The following is a 27,853-nucleotide window of genomic DNA, read 5'->3' as shown; positions in this document are numbered from 1 at the left end:
TTTTAGCTTCACAATACTATAGTCACCTTGTAGGGAATGCAATCTTTGCAAACTCTACCTTCTTAAAAAAAAAGTTCACTACTTTTTTTTCTTAGTATAAACAAGTAAATCATATATCCTGATGGGAGTAGAGTTTATACAAATCATGCATATATTAAAATTCATAGACCTGTACACACATCCCTGAAAAGTCAATTTTACTATGTGATAATTTAAAATATTAAAAATTTTAAAGGAATACAAATTCATTAACACAGTAAATTAAAGAGAATGTATACCTATGGCTGATTCATGTTGAGGTTTGACAGAAAACAACAAAATTCTGTAAAGCCATTATCTTTCAGTTAAAAAATAAATTAAAAAAATAAATTAATTGAAAAAGAGAATTGAAAGAAGGAAAAAGCATAAATAGCTCTGAGTAATGCTAATATTTTGCTTTATTTTCTTCTACACTCTCTTGATACATAAAATGTATTTAAATGTGTATCTATACTTATGATGATATTATATATATATATATATATGTGTGTATATATATATTTTTTCAGCTCTTCACTGAATGGAATAAAAATGAGTTCCTACTAGCCAGGGCTTGGAGCAGGGCTTGGCATAAGAAAAACTCTCCAACATGGGGACTATTATTACCATTAGTATTGTTGCGGTAAGTTATTTAATCATTTCCTCCTTGTTAGAAATGCAGGCTGTTTCCAATTTGTACTTTAAATACATCTGGAAGGAACATTTTTGCATATTATGTGTTTCCTGAATTTCAGAGCATTTCCTTAGGAGGCTATCCAAATAAATAACACACGTGTTCTATAATCAAGTCCGGGTTACTAAATACTGACGGGCTTGGTGACACTGAAGGGTGACTGAGGAGACTTCTCTGGGGACTGAGAAGGTTTGGGGGTCTCTCTCTGCAGTGGTGTTGGGGTGCCGCAGGCTCTCCCAACAAATAGCCTCTCCCTCATGCATCCTTGATTTCTTTTGCTTTCCTGGCTCTTTCCTTGAGCCTGATCCCCTCCTGTCTTATGAGAAGGTGGCTTCCATCCTGACTACCTCTCACTCCACAGTTCTCTCCTTTCCCCTTCACCACCACACTTCTCATACGAATACTGTCTCTCTCTGGAAACCCTACCTCTGGAGCTTCTGGGCGAACTCCTACAGACGCTGCTCCAAAGACCCATCCTCCGGGGTGCTCACCCGACTCTCTGAGCTGCTGCCATTCTAGTGCCCACAGATGGAGATTGTTTGCTGCACAGGGGCGGTCTGTTTACTTCCTGTCTCCAGGCTCTAGCACTGGGAATGGAGCCTGGCAGGTGCCACGTGAATGCCACTGAGGGACTTGATCAGTGGAGTGAACTTCACAGTGATCCTGAAGTGCTCAGGAAATCTTGTTTCCTGCCCTCTTCCTGTGCCAGGCAGTTGTGGGTTTCATTCTAGAGCACGGCAATGCTGTGCCCACTGGAGGCTGTGGTGTGATGAGGTCCCTGTCACAATCCCCATGACACAAGCCGCAGAGCAGGCACAACCTACCTCCGTTCCTGGGTCACCCTTCTCCCCTGGTTCTCCTTTCTCTCCCTGTGGACACAAAACAACACAGCATGGATGCCAGCACTCGAGGAGTCTGGGATAGTCACCCTCAAATCTGTGACAAACCAGACTGGGACTAGGCTGTGTCTAGGTGTCTGCAAGGATCGCCTGGGAAGCTATGGCAGGTAACTGGCCTGAGGATGAAGACCAGGACAGGGGGCCTGTGATCACCGGCTTCCTGAATCCAAGGTTCTATTAACAGCACATGGGAGGAGAGACTGATATTCTGCATGGATCCTATAGAGTAGAGACCTTGCATAGACCTGGGACTTGTTTCTAACCAACAGAATATGGCCTGTGGCAAAGGTGATGGTCTGTCTCTCTTGTGATTATGTTATAAGCTTAGGTACAAATTATACAGATGTTATACAACTGATAGGTTAAGACTGTGTTACAAGTATGTCACACACACACACACACACACCTCTGTCTTGCTTGCGTGCACTGAGACACTCCTGCTGGCCTTGGCCTTGAAGAAGCAAGCTACTGTAATGTGATCTGCCTGCTATGAGAAAGGCTGTGTGGTCGGAAACTGTAGGTGACCTGTAGGAGCTGGGGGACTCAGTCCTACTATAGAAGGGACTGAATTATGCCAACGGCAGTGAGCTCGGAAGAGGACCCCAGCGCTAAATGGAAATGCAGCTGATGGCAACCTGACTGCAGCCTCGAGAAGTGCTGGACGGAGACCCCATGCCTGGACTCCTGACCCATGGAAACTGCCATAACACATGTGTGTTGTTTTAAGCCACTGAATTTGTGGGGACTTGCTATGCAGCTACCGAAAGCAAATATGGCTCCAGAAGCAGAGCCAGGCCCACAGCGTGTTGATGGGGGACCCTCACACCACATAGGGAGCACTCCCTCCAGTTTGGAGGGGACATGGCAGGAGGCCACCAGCTGCCTGCCTGTCCCAGCTGAGTGGGCAGTCAGTGGCCTCCGAGGGCCCCTGCACGGGGTCAGAGGTGTGACTGGTTGACCTCTGAGGTTCTTTCTACTTTTAAGAGCAGAATTCCTCCAAGTCCAAGGTTCTGGCACCTTTGAAGTCTGTTGGCCCCTGGAGGGGGGCCATCATGTTGTGAGCGGAGGGAGCTGGAACCCCTGCTGACACCCATCTGCCCCTCAGGGAGCAGCTGCTCATCCAGAGGACCCTCCCGTCCCCAGGCTGGGATGGCAGATGAGGTCAGCGCAGCCTCATCACACCAGGCACCTGCTGGCAGGTGACCGCAGTCAGGACACCCCACTTGCTTGCCCGCATCAGCAGAGGTCCGCTGACAACCGTGATGCTCAGTCCCCTCGCCTTACTATAAATCCTGGGAGCCCGATTGGGCCAGGAAGTCCAGTCGCTCCGGGTCTCCCTTGGTCACCTGGTTCTCCTTTCTCCCCAGTTGGGCCGTCTAGACCCTACGGATTGACAAAGATCTCTGTTAATCAAGGGCTAGGTCATCACACTGAGGTCTGCGGACAAGCTGCGGCCTGCACGTGGGACCCCCTTCCCCCGAGAGCAGATGTCTAGGGTGCCGTCCATTTCTCAGATGGAAGCCGTGAGGCCCAAAGAAGGTTCCTAGGTCAAACCTAGCTGGCCTGCTCAAGGTCCCTTGTTTGTACCTCTCCTGGGTCTAGGGCTTCTGTATGCTGTCCCAAGAGACAGTTTTACGCCCACAACTTTATCTTCCCGGCAACCCAGTGAGGTATCCAGGGATGGCATTATCATCCCCATTTTACAGATGAGGAAACTGAGGCTCTGCCAGGCTCAGTGACTTTCCTGTGAATGGGAGGTGACAGAGCAGGACCCAGGTCTCTTGAGGCAGGAAACTAGCTTTCATAAAGTAAGGCTGGAGGAGAAAGCAGGTGAGCCCCTGTGCCTGGCTCCCAACCCTATTTCCAGCTGCACCTGGCACAGTACACAGCTGTATCATGCTAGGTGGGCCCTGGCGCTCACCGGTGGTCCCGGCTGCCCCGTCTCCCCTTTCTCCCCCTTCTCTCCTGGGCTCCCCGGGAGGCCGTCTTCTCCCTTCATTCCTGCAGGCCCAGGCTTTCCTGGGGGGCCTTGGGGACCAGGAGGGCCCACATCTCCTGGTTTGCCTCGAGGTCCCTCGAGAAAAGATCAACAACACGTATTAGATACACTCATGGCAGATCGAGGGGAAGAATGTGAAAGAATGGGGTGTAGGGGCCCCAGAGGACTTGGCTCTTTGGTGCTTTATACACTCATGGCAGATCGAGGGGAAGAATGTGAAAGAATGGGGTGTAGGGGCCCCAGAGGACTTGGCTCTTTGGTGCTTTATTGGACCAGGCAGAGAGTCTGTGCAGCTGCCTGTGGGAATCTGAGGGGCCTTGGCCACCAGCCCTGGCCCATCCCAGCGTGGGTCTGCCTGGCTCCTCCTGGGGCCAGCAGTGGGCATCGGGGGGCTTCTGCAGGGGGGTCCCCCCTCCCCTCTCCTCCCTTCCTCACAAGGTGTGCACCCAGGCTCCCTCCAGAGCCTTCTGCACCCTCACCAGCAGGGCAAAGACTATCTTTAGAGGTTTGTCTGGGCATGTCCTTACCTTTTCCCCATCGAGTCCGGGAGGGCCTGGCAGTCCAATCTCCCCCTGCAGCCAGAACAACCCAAGGTCACTCTCGGACCAGAGGAGAGCAGTAACTCTTATTTACATAGCACTTGCTGTGTCAGGTGTCCTCAGCACTCAGGTGGAAGGTATGCACTTTCACTGACTCTGTTTTACAGGCGAGGACCCCAGTGCAGAGTTGTGAGCCCAAGGCCTGTGGTTAATAAACAGTGGATCCCAGTTTGATTCCTAGGTAGGGAAGATCCCCTGGAGAAGGATAGTTTACCCACTCCAGTATTCTTGGGCTTCCCTCATGGCTCAGATGGTAAAGAATCCACCTGCTATGTGGAAGACCTGGGTTCAATCCCTGGTTTGGGAAGATCCCCTGGAGAAGGGCATGGCAACCCACTCCAGGATTCTTGCCTGGAGAATCCCCATGGACAGAGGAGCCTGGCCGGCTATAGTCCATGGGATCGCAAAGAGTCGGACATGACTGAGTGACTAAGCACAGCACAGCAAATAACCAGCTGCACCACCAAAGCAAGCTGAGAGGAAAGAGCAGCGAATTCCTCCTGGTAGATCAGGTAAGGCTTCAGGGAAGAGGTGGCAGCCTTCGAGCTGGGATTGAAATATGAGGAGTTTGAAAGGTACGGGAGACAAGAAGGGACTTTAGAGCAGAAGGCCTCATGAGTAGAAGACAGAAGGACAAATGAGCATGGCTTTCTGAGAAAACCCACAGGGATGAGGGCAGAGGATAAAAGGACGCAGGAATGGAGGGAGGTGTGAGACTGGGGAGGGGCCAGAGACTGATGGAGGGTTGGGTCCCTGCTGTGGGTCCAGCTAGGGTGGGAGCTCGTCTGGACCCAGGCCTCACCAAAACAGAGGGGCCTGTGAATTACAGGAGCCTGAGACAGACAGTGAGGGGAGAATGGCAGAGTTGAGGGTGTGGGAGGGATGGTGGGCAGGCAGCACCTTGGAGCTTGGGGAGAATTACAGGCTGGAGTGGGTGGTAGCCCTGGGAACATGAGAAAGACACAGATGGGGGCAGCCGGGGGTCCTGTGCTCAGAGTCGCACGCGGGGCTTCTGCAGGGTCTGCATCTGCCTTGTCAAGACAGTGTTACCTTCTCGCCTGGGATCCCTGGAGCTCCGGGTGGGCCGATCTGCCCAGGAAGACCAGGGGGCCCCTAGGAAAGGAAAGAGAGACCCGTGGGAGAACGTTACTACTGAGGAGGGATGGCCTGTCTCCAGGGAGCTGTATGTGGAGGCTGATTATTTCCAAACATTTCATCAGCAGTAGGAACACTTTTTTTTTTGCAAAGAAAATAACAAGGAGACTCCACAGTGTAAGGCAGGTAAGCTCTGAGTGTGTTTAGGCTAAAGACAGGGGTGGGGAATCCTACAGCCACACCTATCAGCCTCTTCCTCCCCTTCCCTCTACACCCTGGGGGATCCTTGGGTTCCTAGAAGACAAATCTGACCTTCCCTGACAGTGATTTTAAAATGTCTCTGGGAAACAACCCAAATGTCCATCAGCAGGTGAAGGTCTGGTACATTCATACAGTGGAATACTATACAGCAGTGAAAAAGAACCAAGCACCGCCCAGGCCATGCCAGAAAAGAAACTCTGGCACGTGATGCGGAGCAAAAGAAGCCAGATGCAGATGCTGACATACTTATTGACTCCATTCACAAGAAACTCCAGAACTGAAGACAGATCTAAGCTGTGGTGACAGAAAGCAGATCAGTGGGGTAAGTGTGGGATTGGCCCTTGAGTCTCATGAAGGAATTTTCTGGAGTGATTGAGGTGGTGGATACAAGGCTATATACATTTGTCAAAAACTCAACAAATTCTACACCTAAAGTGGGTACATTTTATTGTATGTACAGTTAATTCAAGATTGATTTTAAAAATTAAAAAAAATTTTTCCATGAAAGTTTTGTTTCAAATAGCTATTTCAAATAATATATTTTGATGTTTCCAAATGTAGCTCACTGATTCCAGAACCATTTGGTTAATATCAATCTCTGGGATTGAGGCATCATCTGACTGGTGCTTAATTCTGGATTTGTATCATCTCTAAATGTGTTCTCTGGCATATGGCCACTAAAAAATATTGAATGACATAAAATATGAGTAGTTTAAGAACTTCTTGATGTCTCCTCTTTTCTCTAACTTGGAAGTTAAAGCAGGTGGTGATCATTTTAACTGCAGATATTCACTGAGGGCCTATCACTGGTGGGCACCCATGCGGGATCCAGGCTTAGAATACACCGGTTTTCCAGATGCAAATAATGAAGTTGATTTCCAGGAAAGGTGGAGGATTGCTACTTATTTCTTAGGATTATACTTTATTAGTGAAAGGTTGGGTAAAAGGAGAAACATAGAAATATCTTCCTCCATACCACTATTTTTTCGATGCCGCTGCAGAGAGAACCCAGCATTTATCTTTTGACAAGAGCGCCCTGCTGAGTTGGTGAAGAGCCACTCCAGATGGCAGCTATGATCCTGCTCAGGCTCAGGCCAGTCCCTGCCCCAGCACAGCAGGGTCTACCCTAACCTTCTGGAGGGGAGACCTCCAGGCTTGGCTTTCAGGTTGCCCACTCCCAGCCCTCAGCCCAGCACCCGGGGGGAATCAAGGGACGAGGACTCACCATCAAGGCCAGTGTCCGGATCTCCTAAAAGTCAACACCACATGATCAGTTGAAGAGCAAATCAAGAGCCACCTGGAAGGTCCCTCAAAACAGTCCTTGAAGTGTGGGCGCTGGGCCCCTTGAAGGAGCACCACAGAGGTAGACCCTCTCGGGGACTCTGTGCCTCCCAGACTCACCCCACCCTCACCTCTCCCAGAGGGTCGTAATCACTGGACAGAGAACACCCCACGAGCACCAAATGCTGTCTACAACAGAGTCAGACATGCCTTAAAGGGGACTGCAAACTGTCCCTTTACCAGAGAGGGAAGAAAGAAACACGTCTTCTTTCTAATCACTGACTGGACCCTCCCTCCATCTCCCCCTTCTTCTAAGACCCAGATTTAAGGCTCTGATGTACCTCCCTTTAAAAAGATGTACCTCCCTTTAAACACAGTAGAGAAAAACACGGAGCTACTTGAAAATAAATTAGAGGGACAGTTGTTGGCATTAAAAAAAATCTGTACACCTTGAAAATGGATTCACATAGGTACAAGGATTCCTTTAAAGGAGCAGTTCTCAATCTGGGGTGATTTTGTCCCCCTGGGGACATTCGGCAGTGTGCAGAGACATACTTTGTTTTTTTATAGCTGGGAGGCAATGACATAGGTGCCATCTATTGGAATCTAGCGGGTTGAGACCCGGAATGCTGCTGAACATCCTCCGGCACACGGGACAGCCTTCCCACAACCAAGATTGCTGCTGCTGCTAAGTCGCTTCAGTCGTGTCCGACCCTGTGCGACCCCGTAGACGGCAGCCCACCAGGCTCCCCCATCCCTGGGATTCTCCAGGCAAGAACACTGGAGTGGGTTGCCATTTCCTTCTCCAATGCATGAAAGTGAAAAGTGAAAGTGAAGTCGCTTAGTCGTGTCTGACTCTTCACGACCCCATGGACTGCAGCCTACCAGGCTCCTCCATCCATGAGATTTTCCAGGCAAGCGTACTGGAGTAGGGTGCCATTGCCTTCTCTGATAAGCAAGATTAACCAGCCCCAAATGTCAGTAACACCCCACTTAAAAAAAAAATTTATGGCATGAGGGATCTTAGTTCCCCAACCAAGGATTGAACCCAGGCTCCCTACAGTAGAAGCATGGAGTCTCAACCACTGGACCACCAGGGAAGTCCCAAGAACCCCACTTTTAAAGCAGGGTACCGTATGAACCTGAGCTATTACATTGACACAAAGGTAGATGGGTTCCAGGAAGACAAGTTCTACCAAGTGAAGGGGGGAGTTTGTGTGCCAAAGAAATGGGAGTCCCAGAACCCCAAGTGGGCCAGCACCCCACAGGGCCAGGATGCTCCACTTACGACTCTCAGTGACCCAGAGCTGGGCCACTTGGATTTCAAATGAGGGGGCTGTGTGTCTGGGAGATAATGGGGGCTGCCGAAGGAGAGAAGACAAGGGAGCTCCCTGGAAGCTCTGCCTAGTGGCCAGGCCTTGGAGTGTTAGAGGCTCAGATCTCCCAGCAGGCCTGGGGCCCAGCCTCAAGGCCCACAAGTAACCCCAGATCTCTGTCTCTGGGTGGCCCCACTTACCTGGAGAGCCTCGTTGATGTTGCCGTTGTAGTCCACCATCTCTCCTTTCCCAGTTTCGCCCTTGGAGCCCTAGGAAACAAATGACACCTGTACCCAGAGCCTGGACCAGCGGGGACCTCAGGACAGGCACCTCCTCTTCCTGCCAAATGGGATCAGAGCCGACACTGGCCGCACAGGTGGATCCAGAGCTGCTGGCGGTGGCTCCCGGGGCTCCAGACACGCCCAGAGGATGCTCCGGGAATCCAGAACTAGTGGAGAACCCTAGACTAGACAGACCTGGGGGACGCTGAGTCTGATTGTGGCTGCAATGTCAGGCATCCTAGCCAGAAAACCCAGCCGGCCAGACTGCTCTTCCCGGAGAGCCCCAGACGAGCCATTTCACACCATGACCCCAGGGAGCGGGGATGGGGTGCCCTGATTCTCTGGATGACAGATGCACGTACCTTGGGGCCAGTAGGTCCCTGTTCTCCAGCTGGTCCAGGCTCCCCCTGTTGCAGGACAAAATTAAAGTGAAATAGGCATAAAGTGGGCACAGAGAATCTGATGTCCCCAGATAGTCTGTGTGTTGGGGCCCTGGAGGGGCCGGGAGGCTCAGCTCAGCCCAGGCCAGAAGGGCGCAGGGCTCCAGCTCATGCAGGGTGCACCCTTTGGAAGTGCCTCCACCAGCCCGCATGCTTCTCTCCCTCTGAGCTCCCTTCAGCTTCACACTGGAAGGTCTTATTTCTGTCCTGCATTAGCTGTTGGTGATTCTATCCTTGTTTTCCTGGGCACCTCTCTTTAGTCCCCTAAGTCAGCCACCTCCTTGGGAGCAGAGACCAGACCCTCTGCCCCTCTGTTCCCATCCTGCTCAAGGAGCAAGGGTTCAGAAACTTTGTGCCGATTGCCTGGGTGGTCGCCAATTGCCGTGGAGAGCCCCGGCGGTTCCTGTCTGCTGGTGGAAGACCCAAACTGTGGGAGGAAACGTGGGGGGCCAGGGTGAGGGATTAGAAACACCCTGCCTCCTGGAGCAGGTTGGGTGGGGGAGGATTTGTACTTGTTGGAAACAGGACAGAACCGTGGGGAATAAACGAAAAGTGGTGTAAGTTGTGAAAAGCGAAGCACAGTTCCATACTTGAGCTGGGAAAATGTGAACACTGAACACAGCTTTAAAAAGGAAGACAGAAAGTAAAAACAAAGGGAAAACAAACCCTTTAATATAATTCAACTTCTGCTGACCCTTCAGTTGGTCAGCTCAGGGAGCGTCACCTCCAGATAGCAGCCAGCACCTCCCCGCACCCACAGTCTTGCAGTGCCCACAGCAACACCATGCTGACCTGTGCCCAGAAGGAGCTGGAGAGAATGGAGCCCGCCTTTACCAGCGGTTGGAAAATAGTAGATGCGGGGACTCTGGGTCACTGCATTCCCCAGGCCTCCCTGTGCCTGGCCGCCATCTCAGAGGAAGTTCCCCAAAGCCCAAGGTGACCACAAGAGATGGCAGGCAGGAGTCATGGCCGTCAGCCCTGTGTCTGGGGGCCCAGTGGCAGGGACGGCCAAGACTCTCTCTCCCTCTGAGCTCCCAAGCTGACCCTCATCCTGCTCTTAGATCGAGGCCCTCTGTACCTTGTCTCCTTGCTGTCCTGGGGGGCCTGGCTGGCCATCTGCTCCAGTTTCCCCCTGGGCAACAGGAGAGAGATGGGATGAGGACACGCAGGGGGCAAGAGATGGTCCAGCCATTCATGTTGTAGCAAGTGTCTCTGGGCTCTATCTCTTTGTCTGCTCGTATCTACTAACTCCCCCTATTCCACCTGTCTGACTTCCCCACCCTTGGGTCCTGCCCAGGCCCACCTCCTCCAAGCAGCCCTCCTGATCTATTCCTTTCTCCCTCTAAGTTCTGTGCTGCCAGGCCCTCCTCGGTTCTTAGTCAACACACATGTGTCCAGCTTGTTGAGGCCCCTAACTATGGACCCTCATGAACTTCCGGCTGTAGGAGGCAGGTCATTTTGGAGCCTGGAACACTTACTCACCTCACCAGGTTCTGCCTGGGAGGCAGAGGCGAGTGGGAAGGGCCTAGGTATGTGGGGAGGGGGCCCCAGGAGGCCTAGGACCGGAGGAGCAGGGAGAGGCAGGAGTCTCTGTGGCTGATTCAGTGTCCAGGCTACGGGCCTTTCTGATTATCCAAAGACCTGGCAGCCATTGGTCCTTGACTCAGTTACATCACAGCCATTTGAGTCAATGGCTCCTACTTCCATCTGCCCCAGAGAGGGCATCTCTTTTGGAGGGTCAAGGTCACTGCTTGGAAGTAGGAGCTCAGTCCCAGGAGCTCGGACCTTCTAGAATCCACTGGAACAACCACACATTTAGGGGAGGAGAGAAGGCAAGGTGCCCAGGATACAGAGTGCTCCAAATGGACTAGGGATAAGGACCACAGGCACTTGAATTGAGCACTGATCCCAGGGAAATACTCACCTTTGGCCCTGGGGGTCCAGGAGGCCCTGGGAGACCGGGCTCCCCTCTGCCTCCTTCAATGGAGTTGCCAGCATCGCCTTTTTCTCCCTGGGGGTGGAAGGTAGAGTTACCATCACTAACTTTGAGGGAGGTGGTTGGTCTCTGTCCTTTTTCTCCTCATAGTTCAAAGGACTGAAGACAGCAGCCTGCCCCTTGGTCTGTGCTGAATATTGGGGAACTGTGGGCTCCAGCATGGCTGGGGACCAGAGGCTTTCAGAAGCCTGGCTATGGGATGTGAGGAGAGAATGGAACTGGTTACTAAAGTGGAACAGGTGTAAGCTAGAACAAGAACCCCATCAGGACCAGAATCGAGGTTTCTCAAAGTGTGTTTCAGGGAGCACTCCTTCAGCAGGTTGGGAATCTTCAGAATGTAACAAAAAGGGGTCTGGTGGCCAAGCAATGTTGGAAAGGCAAAATGAAATGAAGCTTTCCAGGCTCCTTCACCACGGGGTGCCGGAAGCCTCTCGGACAGGCCAAGGTGCTTATGACTCTCTGAGGAGTCTGCTTTATGTATTTAAAGTTTTTTATTGGCATATGGCTGACTTGTATCAGTTCAGGTATACAGTAAAGTGACTCAGTTATATATACATACATATGTACTTATGTACATATATCCACTCTTTTTCAGATTCTTTCCCCATATAGGCCAGTACAGAGTACTGAGTAGAATTCTGAGGGTGCTGTTGTATAGAGCCAAACTTCTTTGATTTCTTTTTTTTTTTTTAATGGAATGTCTATGGAGCTCACGTACTGTAGACTACATTTTCAGACCTGGTGGAGAGAAATCAGACCAAGTCATAGCTAGTAAATTATTTGAATTTGGGGGTTTCTGGGGACAGTCAGGACCTCCCATGTGGTTTCCCGTGCTTCTGTCCCCCAAGACTGAACCCAGCTGTGTTCCAACCGCTTTTCCCCAATCTGGGAGGGACCCCTGTAATGCTGGGGCCCGTGTGAATGTGCAGGGTGGGAAATGTGGGTGGGGATGGATGCTGGACCTCTACACAGAACCCACCATTCAGAGCTGGTTGCTACCCACCTTCTGCCCCAAGAGGCCGAGTGGCCCGGGGGACCCCGCAGCCCCCTTCTCACCCTGTGGAGGAAATGCAGACAGTTTGGGTTAGGAACTGTTTCTCTAGTATGTTGGCGAAGACACCAGCCCTCCAACGTAGGGTCTTGACTTTTTTCTCTCCTGCCTCCCTGCCCTTACCTGGGCTGTTCTCTGAAGGACTCACTTCCTGCTGGACCCTATCAGGGACCTGATTCCTTCCTTGGGACACTTCCCACTGGTATCATTGTCCTCCCAGTCCTGTGTGGGCGGGGCCCTTGGCACTTATGGAGGGAGAGGAGCCAAGAGCATTGAGTCCCTTTAGGGGGTCTCCTAGGGAGATGTGAGCCATTCAGAATGCCAATATTTGGCATTATTTTTTAAAAACTGCTTTGTTGTTTCTCATGTTTGTAATGTCTAGCAATTAGATGCTCCTGGTCTTTAGGGAGAACTTTCTGCCCACCTCCCTGCCTCTAGGGAGGACAAAACCCATCATACCAGAACTTCTCCTTTGGAGGAATATTTTGAGAAATGTACCTCAGGTTGAATTGTGTCTCATGAAATTCATATGCTGGAGTCCTAACTCCAAGTATCTCAGAATGTGACCTTACTTGGCAATTGGACCACTAGAGATGTAATTAGCTAAATTATGAGGTCACCCTGGAATCGGGTGGGCCCCTAATCCAGTATGATCGGTGCCCTTATAAAGAAAAGGGAACTTTGAACACAGACATGCATATGGGGAGAACACCATGTGAAGACAAAGGCAGAGACTGGGGTGATGCTTCAACAAGCCGAGGAAGACCAGGAATGCCAGCAAACTACTGGGAACTAGGAGAGAGGCACGGGACACCCCGCAGAAGGGTGTCCAACCCTGCTGACACCTGATCTCAGACTTCCGGCCTCAGCACCGTGGGCCAATCAATGTTCGCTGTTGAAGCCACCCAGTCAGCGGTCCTGTGTTAGGGCAGCCCTAGTAAACAAGCAAAAGTCGCTCAGTTGTGTCCGACTCTTTGTGACCCCATGGACTATACAGTCCACGGAATTCTCCAGGCCAAAATATTGGAGTGGGTAGCCATTCCCTTCTCTGGGGGATCTTCCTAACCCAGGGATCGAACCCAGGTCTCCCACATTGCAGGTGGATTCTTGACCATCTTTATCATCTAAGCCACCAGGCAAGACCAAGAATACTGGAGTGCGAAGCCTATCCCTTCTCCAGTGGATCTTCCTGACCCAGGGATTGAACCGGGGTCTCCTGTATTGCAGGTGGATTCTTTATCAGCTGAGCTACCAGGGAAGCCCAGTAAACAAGTACCCTTCTCTATTCTACCGCCAAAGAATACTTTTTCTTGCCCGTCACTTAGGTCCCACAGCCCCGCTCTCATTGCAGAGATGAAGGGTCTGGGTCTCTGTGACTGTGGACAACCCCTTCAGGGCAGCATCCAGCTCTCCCGATGTTCCTCCTTCTGTGTCACAAAGACTTCACTTGGATTCACAGCGTCCTGTATCAGGAGGGCCCCTTGAGAGTGCCCCTCCAGGCCAGCATGAGAAGCTCCACTTGCTATAGTCCCATGATGGTTCTCATATGTAATAATATACACTGAGGGCCCTGGGCTCATAATTCACTCGGCTGTCTCAACGAACTTTTCAGCGGTCAACACGAAGGATGTCGCATCAGGTCTTTAGGTGTCATCCCCTTGCCACCTGCCCTGGGGTAGAAAATGTGAAAAACAAGAGGAGGGCACAGCAACCCACTCCAGGATTCTTGCCTGGAGAATCCCCATGGACAGAGGAGCCTGGCGGGCTGCAATCCATGGGGTTGCAAAGAGCTGGGCACGACTGAGCTACTAGGCACACACACAGGGAGGGGAGGAGGGCAAGGTAAAAGCCCCAGTGATGAGGGGGACATGAATCCTAAGGCCCCAGCTCGCCCGGCAGTGCCTGCGGCTTTAGCGGGGCATACCCCTGTCTGAGGTGGGGGTGGTCTAAGGGGAAGGATGTGGGGCTGCCCTGCTGAGATCCTGGGTGATGGGAGCAGGGGCAGGGAGGACCTTCCTTCCTTCTGCTAGGCTTTCCTCTTGGGCACCCAATGGCTTTCAGGGAGAAAGGCTGTGCCCTAGAGTGTGAATTTCCGAAGATCTGCAGGCCATCCTGGCCAGCACTCCCTTCTTCCTGGGGACACGTGCACCCACCGCACACTGCAAGCAGCATGACAGCCATGGGGGCGGGGGGTGGGAACGGCGGGGGTACCAGGAGAGGCCAGGATGGAGGGAGCACACACTCAGAGACACAGTATCCTACCCTCTGCCCCCTCTTTCCCGGCAAACCTGGGGGCCCCGGCTTCCCTGTTGCTCCTGGGTCTCCCTTTGGGGTAAGAAGAAAAAGTCACTGATAAGAGGGTGGGGTGGGAGTGGTGAGGGGTACAAGGGGCAGTAATCATAGATGAGTGTTTCCAGAATACCTGCCCCCTAAGACACACCTCTTAAAAAAAGATTGTCCTCGTCAGAAAGTTTGAAAATGCTGCAGAAGTTCCTTTGGTTTTGTTTAGTCGCTCAGTCCTGTCCAACTCTTTGTGACCGCATGGACTGCTGCATGCCAGACTACCCTATCCTTCACTATCTCAGAATTTGCTCAAATTCATGTCCATTGAGTGAGTGATGCTATCTAATCAGCTCATTCTCTGCAGCCCCCAAAAGGGTTTCTCAATGTATATTTAGCATAGTAAAGGCTCTGAGAAGGCCTGCAGGAAGGAAGCCTTTGTAACAGTTTCAAACTCCATTATTTCTCAAATGTCTTTGGCCATGGAAACTTTTCTCACGTTACACCTCTTATTGGACTGGATGAGAGACAGAGCCCTGCAGGTGTAGGGGACCATGTCGCCGCCCGCTGCAGCTGGTGGGAATGTAAACCAGACAGTTGCCGGGGCCAGGATCCAGGGAGGGGGACGCGAGGCATCTACAGCACATTCTTGACCAGCAAGCCCCTCCGTGGTGGGTTCTCCTCTGGTCAGTCATGTCCCCAGCTCTGGACCAGCCTCGGGGGACCAGGAGCAAAACAACAGCAGCCCCTCCCACCTCCACCCCATGCCTGATGCTCTGGGCTGCCCGGAACATTTCCTCTGTATCAGTACCTTGGCTCCTGGGATCCCAGGTTCACCCTGTGTGGGAGAAAAGAAGACTCTGGTAAAGAATGTGAGAGAGCCAGATGAGTGAGGCCAGGAGCAGAGAAGTGAAGGCATTTGGGGGCAGAAGTGCCCGGTCAGCTCAGGTCTTTCTTCTGGCTCGGACTCGGGCCCCTCCTGGACTGCTCCTTATTCTTTCCCGAGGTGAGACGGTGTCAGGTGAGAGGCAGGCAGTCCAGGAGGAGGGAGAGGAAGGAAGGGGCATTTGCTTTGGATGCCGTGTCCCTGTAAATGACCTGGAGGAGATCCACATAGAGAATTTCTGCTTTGGGAGTGTTCCTGCCCACTGGCTGAATTCTGGAGAGTAAAGCAAAGCACTAGACTCCTTTCACATTGGCAGGCTGGTGGGACCTTCAGCTGAGACTGGTAAACCTTTGCCAGTCACTTGCACGGCTTAGTTAAACATCTGTTGTTCAAGCTGAGCATCTGGCATACATATTGCTTTAAGGGTAACGGTTCTGAATTCTGTCTGCTCCTGCCTTGGTCCAATGGCCACCCACTGAGCCCCTGAAACCCCAACACTGTCCTCTCTCCACCCCTCCCATCATGCCCCTCAGGTCTTGAGTTACGAGGTCCATTGACCTTCATCCTGGCCACAGTGGTTCCAGGAGCCCCCTGGCAAGAGAAGGAAAGGCATGGGGACGTTCTCACCTGGCGGGGGGAGGGGGGGCAGTGCACAGAAGAGGTGGCCAGACATGAGACGTGGAGACGTTGGGCTGCCGCCCAGGTACACCGGGAAGGGGGTTGCTGAGCTCGGCTCAGAGAGAGTGGCCTGAGAAAGACCCTCTGTGCTCAGCCAGGCTCTCTGGGCTTCTAGACCCTCCTGGGAGACTCAGAGGGCACCATGGCAGGCAGCCCCTGGCTGGGCTAGATGAGGGGCGTCCTGGGTGGGATGGGTGGGATATGAAGGAGGAGGAGATGGAGGAGAAAGAGGGGGAAGGAGAGCCACGGGGAAGTGAACAGCAGCAGGTGGCTGAGTTTACTAAGCTCACTGGCCCCTGAGGCTGCCTGTGGGACTCTCCCTAAGGGAGCCCTCTAGTTCTAAGTCCCTGTGGACTGGGGAGCAGCTGGGAGTGAACCCTACTTCCTTATCAGCTCCAGATCACCAACTTTGAGGTAAATAAGCTGCCAAGCACAGCACTTAGTAAATTTCAAGTGAATGCAATTTTTAGGGAATCCTGATTCCCACATGGGTCTCAGGACTACAGCCAGAGCTGAGGGTACCTGAGAAGTTCTTTTTATGACCCACTGATGCCCAGGAGGAGGCCTGGGCAGGCTGGGAGGCTGCTGGTGAGTGATGGTTCATGGGCCGAAAAGGAACATGCCTGCCTGAACAATAGGCCAGGCAGCAAGGGGAGAGGATGAGAAGAAATGTGCACCCCATCTCTGTTTTTATGGGAGGACAGGATGCAGAAGGAGGAGGTGGTAGGGGAGAGCACTGCGGCTGGGGAGCTGCTGCGGAGTCGGGGGAGCTGCGTACCTTTGCTCCGTGTTTGCCCGGCATCCCTGGCATGCCCCGTTCTCCCTGCAGGAAGAAACAAGAGAAACGATGAGAAGAGGACCAGACTCAGGGCCCAAGGGCTCGGCCCTGAAGCATGGCCTTCGAGGGTGTCAGCGAGAGGGGTTGCTCTGGAAGCTTGGAATAACCGTTCAAATCACGTCTGCCAGGGATGGCTGCACCCCTTCCTCTCTGGGCCAGGTCTCTAAATTCTGCAAAAGGCCCAGAAATTTTAGCTTCCAATGCAGGAGCCCTCCCTCACCCCAACCCCACCAGGACCCCTGACCCACAGTCAGGGGTGGTGGAGCTGGACTCAGAAGCGACCGCAACAGACAAGATTGCATCCCAGACACTAAATTCTGGAAAATCCCTCTTGTGGGAAAGAGCAAAGAAAGGCTCAGCCATTTACTGCGTTTGTGTCTGGCACTGAGTGAAGCCGTCACATCCATCCTCTGTTCAATCTCTAGGAATCCCCTCCAGTCAGTGTGGGAATGGTTGTTATTCCTGTCCCACATGTGAGCTTTGGAAGGCCAGGTACGATAGTCAAGGTCATGCAGAGCAGAGATTTGAACACAGGTCTTTTGTCTGCCAAAGCCTAGGTACCCATTTCTCTCAGCCAACCCCAAGATCAGATGCTTTTATTGCTTGGCAATCCCAAGCATCCGTTGCTTCCATTAAACACCTTGGAGAAGGCAATGCAACCCACTCCAGTACTCTTGCCTGGAAAATCCCATGGACAGAGGAGACTGGTAGGCTGCAGTCCATGGGGTCGCAAAGAGTCGGACACGACTGAGCGACTTCACTTTCACTTTTCACTTTCATGCATTGGAGAAGGCAATGGCAACCCACTCCAGCGTTCTTGCCTGGAGAATCCCAGGGATGGGGGAGCCTGGTGGGCTGCCGCTATGGGGTCCCACAGAATCGGACACAACTGAAGTGACTTAGCAGCAGGCCAAAAGCAGGGCAAAGCCCTCTATTCTGGAGGGCCCTCAAGTCTGTGACCCAGAGGGGTGAGGGGTCAGTGCTCAGTCCAGGGCTGTCTTCAACCACTGACACCAGAGAAAAAGGCTGAGCCCGGCTGGCCTGTGACCACAGTTCTGCTCTATGGCCAGCAGAGGGCGCCATAGGACTTCGTCAGAATTCTGGTAACTGAAGTCCCCAGTTTCCATTCCAAACAACTCAACTGGATTGACTCAGCCCAGAGGGACACCAGACAGAGTCCCTTGGGGGTGGTGGTGGGTACAGGTGGGAGGTCAGCTTGCGCAGCCCTGGCTACTCAGGGATCTCCCGTTTGAAGCCCGTTCTTTCTCTTCCCATCTTTCTGTCAGCTTTCCTTCCGTGCTTCTGCCCTCACCTTTCCCACCTCCAGTGAGAGAGCTGAGCTGGGTGTCCGTGTGACCTTAGATAAGTTACTTTCTCTCTCTGGCTTCAGGATCCTGCAAAGTGAGGACTAGACACCTCCTACTCACTCCTGCTCCTGGGAGGACCAAGCCGAGGAGCTGACGCTGGGTGTGTTGGCAGCCCCAGAGCAAGGTTCCGTGGGGCAGGGGATGTTAGCTCTGAGTAAAACTGTGGTTCTACAGGGGGCTGGGGGGTCTCCTCCTGCCCCAGAGCACAGCCTGGGGTGCCTCAGCAGGGGAGGAGGCTGGGGTCTGCCCACGCTCCATCGCTGGGTTTCTGTCCCCAATCTCCGCACACGCCGTGCAGATCAAAACCTGAGTGAGGGTGTCTGATGTCACCGGGGTTGTCTTCAGACCCTGAAGGTTTGTCTGTGAAGATACAACCGCACTCTCCAGGGAAATCTGGGCCCCTCGGAGGAGGCAGTCTCCTCGTTAGGATGGCTGACCTTTTGCCCCTCCCCTCCCTCTGGGTCAAGTCTCTTAATTCTGCAAGTGACCCAGACTCCCTTGATCCCCATCTCAGGGCCTCCCGCACCCCCACCCCTCTGTTAGGCAGGAAGCCTGGGTGCCCCTGGCTGACCCCACCCCGCGGGCTCATTCCACTCTCATCAGTCTCCTTCTCCAGGGTTTGTCTCCGGGGGCTCACCCCAGCCTGACCTCTGAACCAGGGTCTGGACTCAGCTTGCACCAGAAAACACTGATTCTGGATGATGGGAGAGGTGAGAGCGGGCTGAGAGTCATTATCAAGGACTCCAGGGTGGCTGTGAGCAAGGGCATCCGTCTGCAGGGTGATGGGGGGTGTGGAGTGGGGAGTGTCTCCGGGGCCATTGTTAAAGGGAGGACAGTGACACGTGTGTGTTCGCAGAGCTTTTCCTCTTGGCGTGTCTTTGTAAGAGCACACCTAGAGGCTCCTTCGTTCCCATTTTCCTACATGAAAGTTGTTTGTTTGTTTGTTTAAAAGGTTTAAGTTTGGAATTGTGCTGAATTTAGATCCACTAACTCACTAACATCTTAGCTGGGTAGAGAGCTCTCATAGTTTGCCAAAACCCGAGGGCCCCAATTTATCTCCTGCACCTCTTGTCCTCTGAGCAGGGAGCCTGGAGGCTCCCCCAGGGGGGCTGGGGAAGTGGGTGCTCCAAGCATTACAAAGGGTCTTGCCCCAGATGCCCGGAGCAAGAGTGGTGGCTGATGCTGTGGAGCCAGGCCTGGGAAAGGCTGGCTCTTCTAACCTTGGTTCCCAGAATCAAGGATGCTGGATGGCTGGCCTGCAAGGGGTGGATTCTGGTCTTGGTGACTAAGAAAGTGCTGGGTGAGCTCACGTGGGTAGACAGGGGGCTGCCCTGAATGACCCTGAAGGCCGTCCCAGCCCCCACTTTTAGGATGCCACTGACTCCTGCTGCCCCTGCCTGGAGCGCCTGCCAAGCATCAATAGGTTCTGTATTCTGGTTCTGTTTCCAGGTGGGAGGACCCATCCTTTGCCCAGATGATGGGATGGAAGCAAGCTCCTTGGAGCACAAACCAGTCGTGTTCTGCTCTCTTAATTGGTGATTTACTGTTTGTTGAACAAACAGGGCAGGGACTTGGCAAAGGAGGCAAGAGGTGGGGGGCTTCCAGGTCAGTTCCCCAGCCGAGCAAAGGTCAGGCCAGAGAAGCAGGGGGAGACGAACGGACCTCCCTAACGTGAGGCTCCTGCTGCGGGTTGGAGGGGGGCGGCCTGGGCCAGAGCAGCTCCACACAGACGCTTTGTTCTCTGCAGGGGAGAAGTGTGGGGAGGACTGGGGGGAGGCCAGCAGGTGACTCAGGCCTTAAGTCTGGACCAGGGCCCTTTCCTGGGCTGGAAAAGCCGGGTGAGGAGAGCTAATGTCCTTCTCTCCCCTAAAGAGTTCCCAGGGCTCCCTTCCGGGAGAAGGGCAGCTCGGCTCCCTCTTCTTGCCGCCACCAGAGCCAGCTCCAGACTGGAGAGGCCTGGGGCCACGGAAACGCCAGGTCGTCCGGTAATTAGGGCCGGCAGGAAGTGATCCAGGGAATTACCGGGGTCAGGCGCCCCATCGAAGGCCAGGGCTTTGGAAGGGCGGCTGGGTTGTAATCTCGATTTGAGATCGGTTGATTTTGTAGTTAGTTCCAAAAAGAAAAGTCAGCTCTAATTAATCTGGGGACTTGGGAGTGCAGGAGAAACAGGCGGCAGAGAGCACAGGCTGGGGGCTGAAGGCAGGCGGAGCAGGAGGGCTGTCAGCCCCCACGAGGCCTCAGATGTGGGGCCCATGTCTCAGCTCCCTGATCTGCTTTAACTGAAATGGCCTGGATGCCCCCCCAAGAATTCCTGGCTTTGAAAGCAAGTGCTGTCCCCCGTCTGCCTCTACAGCTTCCATCTGCAGGGCATGCTCTGCTGCACGTCAGCATGGCATGGAGCCTAGGGTTGCCCAGGTCCTCTGGGAGTCAGGGGATGCAGGGAAGTTTTAGGAGTTTTCTCCGCTGGGGTGCACAGCTCAGACGGCCTTCTTCTGGCTTTATTGGAGGTTGCAGGACCAGGTCAGCTCTCTGGGGAAGCATTCGGGTAGAATCAGTGCCAATGGGCAAAGCACTCCCCTCTTTGGTTCTTTGAATAAAATACACCAAGTACCCCCAAGTTTTCTGATTTAGATGTTCACAGAGAGCCTGGGAGACTTGGAGGAGGGCCTGAATCCAGCCACAACCTTCTCACAAGAAGGAAAACAGGCCAGCTCTCTCCTTCTTTCCTTCTAGTGGAGGAGATGGGAGTAGGCAGTGGTGGTGGGATATTGGAAATTATAGGTCCCCTGGGCTCATAAAATCCAGGTAGTATAGTCATCCAGAACAAGACTTTGGGGCCAGAAAGACCTGGCTTCACTGCTTTGTAGCTGTGGCTCTAGGGGGATTCACCCCTGTGAACCTTGGTTTGCTCATCTGTAAAATGGGGATAAAAATAAAACCTACCTGAAAGGGTGGTTATGAGGATCTGATGAGATGATGCAAGCAAAATGCCCCTATACAGCCTGGCATGAAAAGGCCCAGAAAGGTAGATATAATAATTCTAGTTATCATTCTTCAGAAGTGTGTCCACCCACGTGATGCTTTGCTCTGACTGGCAGGTCAGAATGATTCTGCCCTTTTGTAGAAGGACTGAGGTAGGGTGAGCAGATGGGCTGGGTGGGTGCCCTTCTGCTCCTCACACCCTCACTCCAGCGCCCTAGCCAGCCGACCACAGGGCCCATCAGATCTCCTTCCCTGGGAGTCCCTCTTTCCCTGGAGCCCCACAGCCTCCAGGAGGTGCGACCTCAGTTATAAGCTGACTAAACACGACGTTCTCACATCCTGCCTGCACTGGTCTGAAGACACACAGCCCGGAGCTGGCAGGATGGGAATGTGTGCTCAGCTGTGGTCCTTCATGCAAACCCCAAGGCTTAACACCCAGACCGCCACATGTGTCAAAGGCACCCCGCTACTGCCAAGATGGACGGGCCAGTTCTGACGTGCTTGGAGATAAGCTCTCACCAGGTTCTGTGATCCATACACAGTCTGACAATACTCATCAATCCTCTTGAAAGAGAGCCAAGGTTGCGATGCTTTAAACACACATTTTGTGTCTTGCAACACATTTAAAGGAGATTGGTGCCATAAATTTGGATCAAATAGGTACCACATGGGCGCACAACAATGCCCACAGTGTCTAGGCCACGGGGCTGGGTGTGAGTGGGGCTGCGGCGGCACCCGGCCTGCTGGCTACACTGGGCTGTGATCCCCGGGAGCCGGTGGAGATGCTGTCCTGCCAGCCTTGGCCGGCCTTTGAGAGGATGCCAGGCTGGGACCAGCTGCTGGGGCGGGTGGTGGTGGTAGCTGTGGTGGATGGAACTAATCAACAGCAAACTTCACAGGACCAGAAGCGCCTTTGCTGAGAGTTAAATTCCCTTACTGAAAGGCCTCCCCGCGTATGTGTCAAGTCGCCAGGACAGAGTAATGGAAGCAGATGTGGAGGGTCCATTGTTACCCTGTGGGGCCCCCTCACACCCTGAACACATGGGGCATCCCGTGGCCTCTGTCCCAGCTCGATGTCCCCATTGGGTGGCACAGGGTGCTGGGTGGGAGCAAACTCGTCTTCCCAGCATCTGTGACCAAGCTGCCCTTCGTGTGGGTCCCTCCTTCTAGGCCTCTTTCTAGGCAGAGAGCAGAGAGGGGAAGAGAGAAAAGAGATTTGGTGGACAAAAGAAAAGAGCCAGAGGGTTACCCCTCCACATCCCAGAGAAACCACAGGGGAGGGTGGTCTGCACAGTTGGCTTAGCCTGGGGTGACACCCCGCCTCCCCCTAGCAGACATTTCCTTCTGCACTAGGGCAAGAAGACTGGTTCCTGGGTTCAGACTCATGAGACCTAGATTCCAATCCCAGCATGATTATCACTAGCTGTGCAATGTTGGGGCTTTCCTGGTAGCTCAGACAGTAAAGAATCTGCCCGCAATGCAGGAGACCTGGGTTCAATCCCTGGGTCAGGAAGATCCCCCTGGAGAAGGGAATGGCTACCCACTCCAGTATTCTTGCCTGGAGAATTCCATGGACAGTGGAGCCTGGCAGACTACAGTCCACGGGGTTGCAAAGAGTCGGACACGACTGAGTGACGAACACTTGACTTGTGCAACGCTGGGCAGAGTATTGACCTCTCTGAGCTTCTCATTTCTTGACAGTGGGGATAATGCATCAAATTACTGGGCCAAGGTGAGATGAGATGAGTGAGAGACAGAGCAAAAGGACTTTGGCTGAACCAGCGATGTGAAGTAACTGCTGCCCTTGTCCTTGGGCAAGATTCTTCATCCAAGAATTGAAAAATGGGATGAAACACTTTAAGGAGAAAAGTAATATCTCATGGAAAAAGGACTCTTCATCTAAGAATTCTGATGGGAAGAATACTTCTGCCTGGGCATGGTGATCACTGGGGCTCAGGCAGTGGGAACAGGCACTCATAGCCTCCTGAGTATCGCCTGACCTTGAGGAATGACCCCTAAGCTCTTGGGGGTGGGCTCTGCTGCTGGCCATCGGTCTCCAGTGCACACCCTCTGGCCTCTGTTGGACTAGGAGGCTGTGGCTTCAGTGATGAAAGGACAAGGGTCCCAGCAGAGTGAGGGCCAGCACAGAGCCGAGAGTTCTAGGGCCACCTGGTGGCTCCGGAGCGCCTACTGAGAAGTCTCAAGGACAGGCTGGGAGAAAAGGAGGTGGCAGGACCCTTCCAGAAACGCAGAGAAGCTGGCAGCCTCACCCCCCTGGATTCCATGAGAAGAGGCTGTTGTGAAAGGGCAGGGGCAGGTCAACAGAGAAAGAAAGCGTGGGGAACATGAGCTGAGCATGAAGGAGAAGGGCCTTCTCGGAACCCCAGGAGACCTAAGAGCGGTGATGCTTCTGACAAGCCCTGGATGTGGATAAAGAAAGGCCTGGACATAGACTCGAGGGGTCTGACTCATAAAGCCAGGGTGGGGTGGGAGGCTGCTCCTCTCTAGGGGGGATGGAGCCAGCTCTGTTCTTAGGAAGCTGCTGCTTCCCTGAGCAGGAAGGGATTTCAATCCAGTCTCCCATTGGATATAGAAGCTTCTCTTAACACATGACAGACCCATAGTTTTCCAGCCTCTCCTTAAATGCCTCTGGTGACGGGGAGCTCCCTCCTTCTCAAGGTACCCATCAGCACTTGCTTTATCCTTAGTCAGGCAAAAGAAGTGCATCTGTGCTTTCTCCAGCAGCCCTGAGCCTCCTCTAGCAGCCCTGAGCCTTCTCTCTCCAGAGCAGGCTTCCTCGGGATCAGAGGCTGCCCCCTCTGTCAATAGGACCACGCTAATTTCCTCTGCAAATTCCACACAGTCAGGGCTGAACGATTCCTCCCACAAACTTCACCCAGAATGGCCACAGTCATGGAACCAGGCCCTATACCATCATGACACCCTAGCCCCAAGCTGACGCCTCTCTATCCTCAGGGCAACAGACTGCCCCCACCAACCTCCTTTCTGAATGAACCAGACTTCCAGTTGGCAGGGGAATGCAGATGCCTACCATGGTAGGGATGCCAGCCGTGAGCATCCCCATGACCCCAGGGGAAACTGCTGCCCTGAAGTTTCTTCACAGCTTGAAAGAGCTGGTCTGGCTGCTAATGGGAAAGCCGACCCTGTGCTGCAGCGGGAGGCAGTAAATTTTGCAAGTCTGCATGAGGGGATGGAAGCAACCTCGGGGGCTGTAATTTCCACTTCCTGACACAGTACAAACTTCGCAGTTTATGCAGAACTAATGAAAGATCTCTCGGGTCTTGCCATTTCACCCACCAAGCACCCATAAAACAACGCCGTGAAGGCCCCTGTCGGATTACAGAGCTACAGAGCCTGTGGAATGTGCTTCTCCAGAGCTGATTCTTCCCTTTCCAGAATCCTCCCCTTCCTCGTCCTGCCTTTCTCTCCTGTCTCTTTTCTTCCCCTGGAAGGCACCAGAGCCTCCCAGCTGGGGCCTGGAGGGTGGGATGGGCTCCTTATGATGCATGGCATCATGGGAAGGGCCGTGACCTGGACTTGAATTCCTGCTTTGCCGCTTATGAGCCACTTAGGTTGTACCTCAGTTTCCTCATCTGTTAAATAGGAGAAGAAGAGTACCAGCCTTCTAGGATTAGATATAATGCAGGTCCCATTGAAGGCCAGCCTGGCACACAGGAGACATTCAGTAAGTGGTGCATAGTGTTAAAATTATTTTCACATTATTAAAGTTATTGTAATGACCATCTCTGGGCCTTGGCTCAATTGTTTCCCTGTCTAAAATGCCATTTCCCTTGAAATCTGCTGCTTGAAGGAGCACAGTGGTAGATTAAAGATGGTCACAAAGGCTTTGCCACCCTCCCACAAGAAGAACAAGGGGCTGAGTCCTCCCGCCCCACTGACTTGAATGCTGCGTTACTTGTTTTGACCAACAGGACCTCAGAAAATGTGATGCAAGAGAAGCTTTTTGAAAAGCACTTGTGCATTAGGACTCGCCTGTTTTGAAGGCTGACCTGGGCCTGCCATGCTGTGAGGAAATCCATCCGCCCTACACTAGGGGCTGGGAGGCCACGTGGAGGAGAACAGAGGAGCCCAGGCCGCAGCTAGCACCAGCCCCAGGCGTGCGGACGAGGCTGTCTTGGCCTCCTGGCCTCTCCAGCCATCATCCCATGTGACTGCGTGAGTGAGCCCCCAGGAGACAGCTGGCCAAGCCACAGAATCCTGAGAAAGAATTGTTTTAAGACAGTAAGTTTGGGATGGTTCGTTACACTGCAATAGATAACTGATACACTTACCCATTCACCAGGATTGAACTCAGAGGCCGTCCTCTCTCAGACGACTTCCTGAGATCCTCCCAACCTAGAATGAATTTTCCTGAACCCCCTGCCCCAATACTGACACGGCGCTTTGGGATGGTAGTGGTTAATGCAATTGCCTTCACTAGGGTTATTTGTGTAGGAATCCTGTCTCTTTGGCCTGTGAGTGGCCAGACAGCAGAGTTGGGACTGTCCATATCCCCTACCATACTCAGGAGCTCTGCCTGGTCCCCACTTACTAGGCCCTCAGGGGGCGGGTGAGAACCTGGTCTGCCTCTGTGCAGACACGGCCAGTCAGGTTGGCAGGGGACACATTCCTGGCCTGAGGTCCAGCAGGGCCACTGACTTGCCCAAGGCCCTTCCTTCTCTGAGTCTTCTGCTTCCTCAGTGGAGACACAAAGCCCCTGATCACTTAAATTCAAGAGTTTTGAGGCCCCTGCTGATGTGTGTGCAAAAGCATGTACGGACCAAGTCCAGACCCTGTGTACACTGTGGCGAAGCCCTACATGGATTGTCACCTGGTGGGGAGCGGGTCCTCCCTTCCCCTCCTTCTTACCTTCCGGCCGTGGTAGCCCTGGATCCCTGGGTCTCCCTGAGGGGAACCAAGATAAGGCCATTAGAGGAGTTTTCTTACTGCACCCCCTCCTCCACATTACCATCCCTCTTCTTTCCAATGACTCCAAATCCTCTGACCTCCACCTCCAGCCAACCTTGGAACAATAGCAGGGACTGTTTGACTTTTCAGAACCAGTCCTTGTCTTGCAGAGGCTGAGAGAGGAGGGACGTGTTGACTCGGCAGGGGCACAGGACCCCTGAGGGTCAGTTCTGGTTCCACCACAGGCTCTCTGTGGCACCTGGACAAGTCATGTGCCCCAGGACTCCAGCTTCTGCATTTGTGAAATGACTGGCTGGATCAGTGCTTTGCAACTTCTCTTTCCTAGAGCCACAGGGACTCCAGCTTCAAAGGGAGACTCGACACTGTGGGCTTCCAGATAAGGTTTCGAAAGGAACTGGATGGCCTCTAAGGTCCTTTCCAGTTCTGGCCCCTTAGGAGCCACTGTTTTACTGGGATATTGTGATAATGTCCTGGGACTTGGACCATGATCTGTTTGGAGAGCAGGGCCGTGTCTTCCATACCAGCCACAGCACTTGCTTGGCCTGAGCCCACGAAAGTGCAATCCTTGTGGAAGCCGATCAATTCCCTCTCAGCCCCTTACTCAGTACCTGTCAGCGTGCCACCCCCTACCCACCAGGGAACTTTCCCACCCACTCGATGCATCACCCAGAAGGACCCTCACCTTTGGTCCAGGAGGCCCAGGTAAGCCCTGCAGAAGCAATAAGAAAGGTGAGTGGAGATGGATTCCACTGGCAAATGGTGAGGGCTAAACACACTTAGATGGTGCAGTTGGTAAAGAATCTTCCTGCCAGTGCAGGAGATGTAAGAGACACGGGTTCGATCCCTGGGTCGGGAAGATCCCCTGGAGTAGGAAATGGCAACCATTCAAGTATTCTTGCCTGGGAAATCCCATGGACTGAGGAATCTGGCAGCTACAGTCCATGGGGTTGCAAAGAGTCGGGCACGACTGAGCAGGACGCACACACTGTTTACAGTGGAGGTTGTAACGGGTTCTGGATGCGCTGGAGAACAGATTAAGAGGGTCCTCAAAGGGCATCTGAAACCTGCTCAGGGCACGTGGGGACAACAAGCTCATGTCCCTCTGTGGAGCCACATGGGCGCCTCGGGCATCTCTGCTGTGCTGGCCCGCTGTAAAATAGGTCAATGGCATCATGCGAAATTGATAGTGTGTTTGGTCCAGGTCCCCACCCACCCACCTCCTAACTAGAGCCGCTCCCTGGAAAGCTGACCTTGCCCAGCAGAGCTTGGGTTTTGCCTCTGGCCCTGCCAGCTTGCAGGGGAGCCCTCTGTCTCCATTCCCCACCCCGGGGCGCTGTGACCACAGGAGCCAGCTGGGGGAAGTGGTGCAAGCCCTGCAGGAGCCCGAGGGAGAGGAAAGGGAAGGCAGGCTCCAGCGTGGTCTCGGGCGTGGGTCTGCCTGGCAAACACTGGCTGGAGAAAACCATGATGCCTGAGTCTGGCCTATTTCAATTGGTTTCAAAACATGCATTCTGGTTTTTTTCTTTATAAACAACCTAACAAAGAAAACAGCCTGGCTTGGGTTCAGTGATCGGGAGCCCAGTGTGTATGGGTGAGGGCCGTCAGGAAAGAAGTGGATTTTGAGCACTTTTTAAAATTTTGGTTTATTTTCTTGGCTTGGTTTGTTTGGTTCAGTTCTCTAAATTCTACTTCCTTTTAGGTTTTCTGCTTTTCCACCCATCAATCCATGGAAGTGAGACTAACTTCCCTCCCCAGGGTTATGGGGAGAAATCATGGAAATATTTAAAATCCGTTACGGGGATCAAGCTGAGCAGGAGAGCTGGCTCTCCCAGAAAGGTAGGTTTTCACGCTGCTATGCTGCCTTCTGGTCAAGCTGGCTGCTGGACCCAGCCTAGGGGGACTCTACATGGAACCTTAGCCTTAGAAGCCGGGGTAACCGAGG

At 53.1% G+C, this 27,853-nt stretch overlaps 1 protein-coding gene across 11 annotated transcripts in view; it reads right to left on the bottom strand.

Annotated features, from left to right (window-relative positions):
- Positions 1-27,853, bottom strand: part of COL13A1 (collagen type XIII alpha 1 chain) — a 153,681-nt gene that overhangs the window by 25,658 nt on the left and 100,170 nt on the right. For 10 of the 11 annotated variants that reach the window (XM_044942203.2, XM_025284667.3, XM_044942204.2 and 7 more), the window contains 15 exons: positions 26,594-26,620; positions 25,852-25,887; positions 16,553-16,597; positions 15,022-15,048; positions 11,883-11,936; positions 10,808-10,894; positions 9,962-10,015; positions 8,806-8,850; positions 8,363-8,431; positions 6,791-6,814; positions 5,260-5,322; positions 4,138-4,182; positions 3,533-3,685; positions 2,896-2,994; positions 1,537-1,581 (listed from right to left, as the gene is read on the bottom strand). In XM_044942203.2, coding sequence (XP_044798138.2) covers positions 1,537-1,581; positions 2,896-2,994; positions 3,533-3,685; positions 4,138-4,182; positions 5,260-5,322; positions 6,791-6,814; positions 8,363-8,431; positions 8,806-8,850; positions 9,962-10,015; positions 10,808-10,894; positions 11,883-11,936; positions 15,022-15,048; positions 16,553-16,597; positions 25,852-25,887; positions 26,594-26,620 — 873 coding nt within the window. The remainder of the gene's footprint in view (positions 1-1,536; positions 1,582-2,895; positions 2,995-3,532; positions 3,686-4,137; positions 4,183-5,259; positions 5,323-6,790; positions 6,815-8,362; positions 8,432-8,805; positions 8,851-9,961; positions 10,016-10,807; positions 10,895-11,882; positions 11,937-15,021; positions 15,049-16,552; positions 16,598-25,851; positions 25,888-26,593; positions 26,621-27,853) is intronic. The other variant, XM_044942207.2, reaches the window with a different exon arrangement.

Source organism: Bubalus bubalis, chromosome 4 (assembly GCF_019923935.1).
Source record: "Bubalus bubalis isolate 160015118507 breed Murrah chromosome 4, NDDB_SH_1, whole genome shotgun sequence".
In the NCBI taxonomy this organism is placed as follows: domain Eukaryota; kingdom Metazoa; phylum Chordata; class Mammalia; order Artiodactyla; family Bovidae; genus Bubalus; species Bubalus bubalis.
The sequence above is the reverse complement of the archived record's forward strand: the minus strand, read 5'-3'. Positions and strand labels throughout refer to the sequence as shown.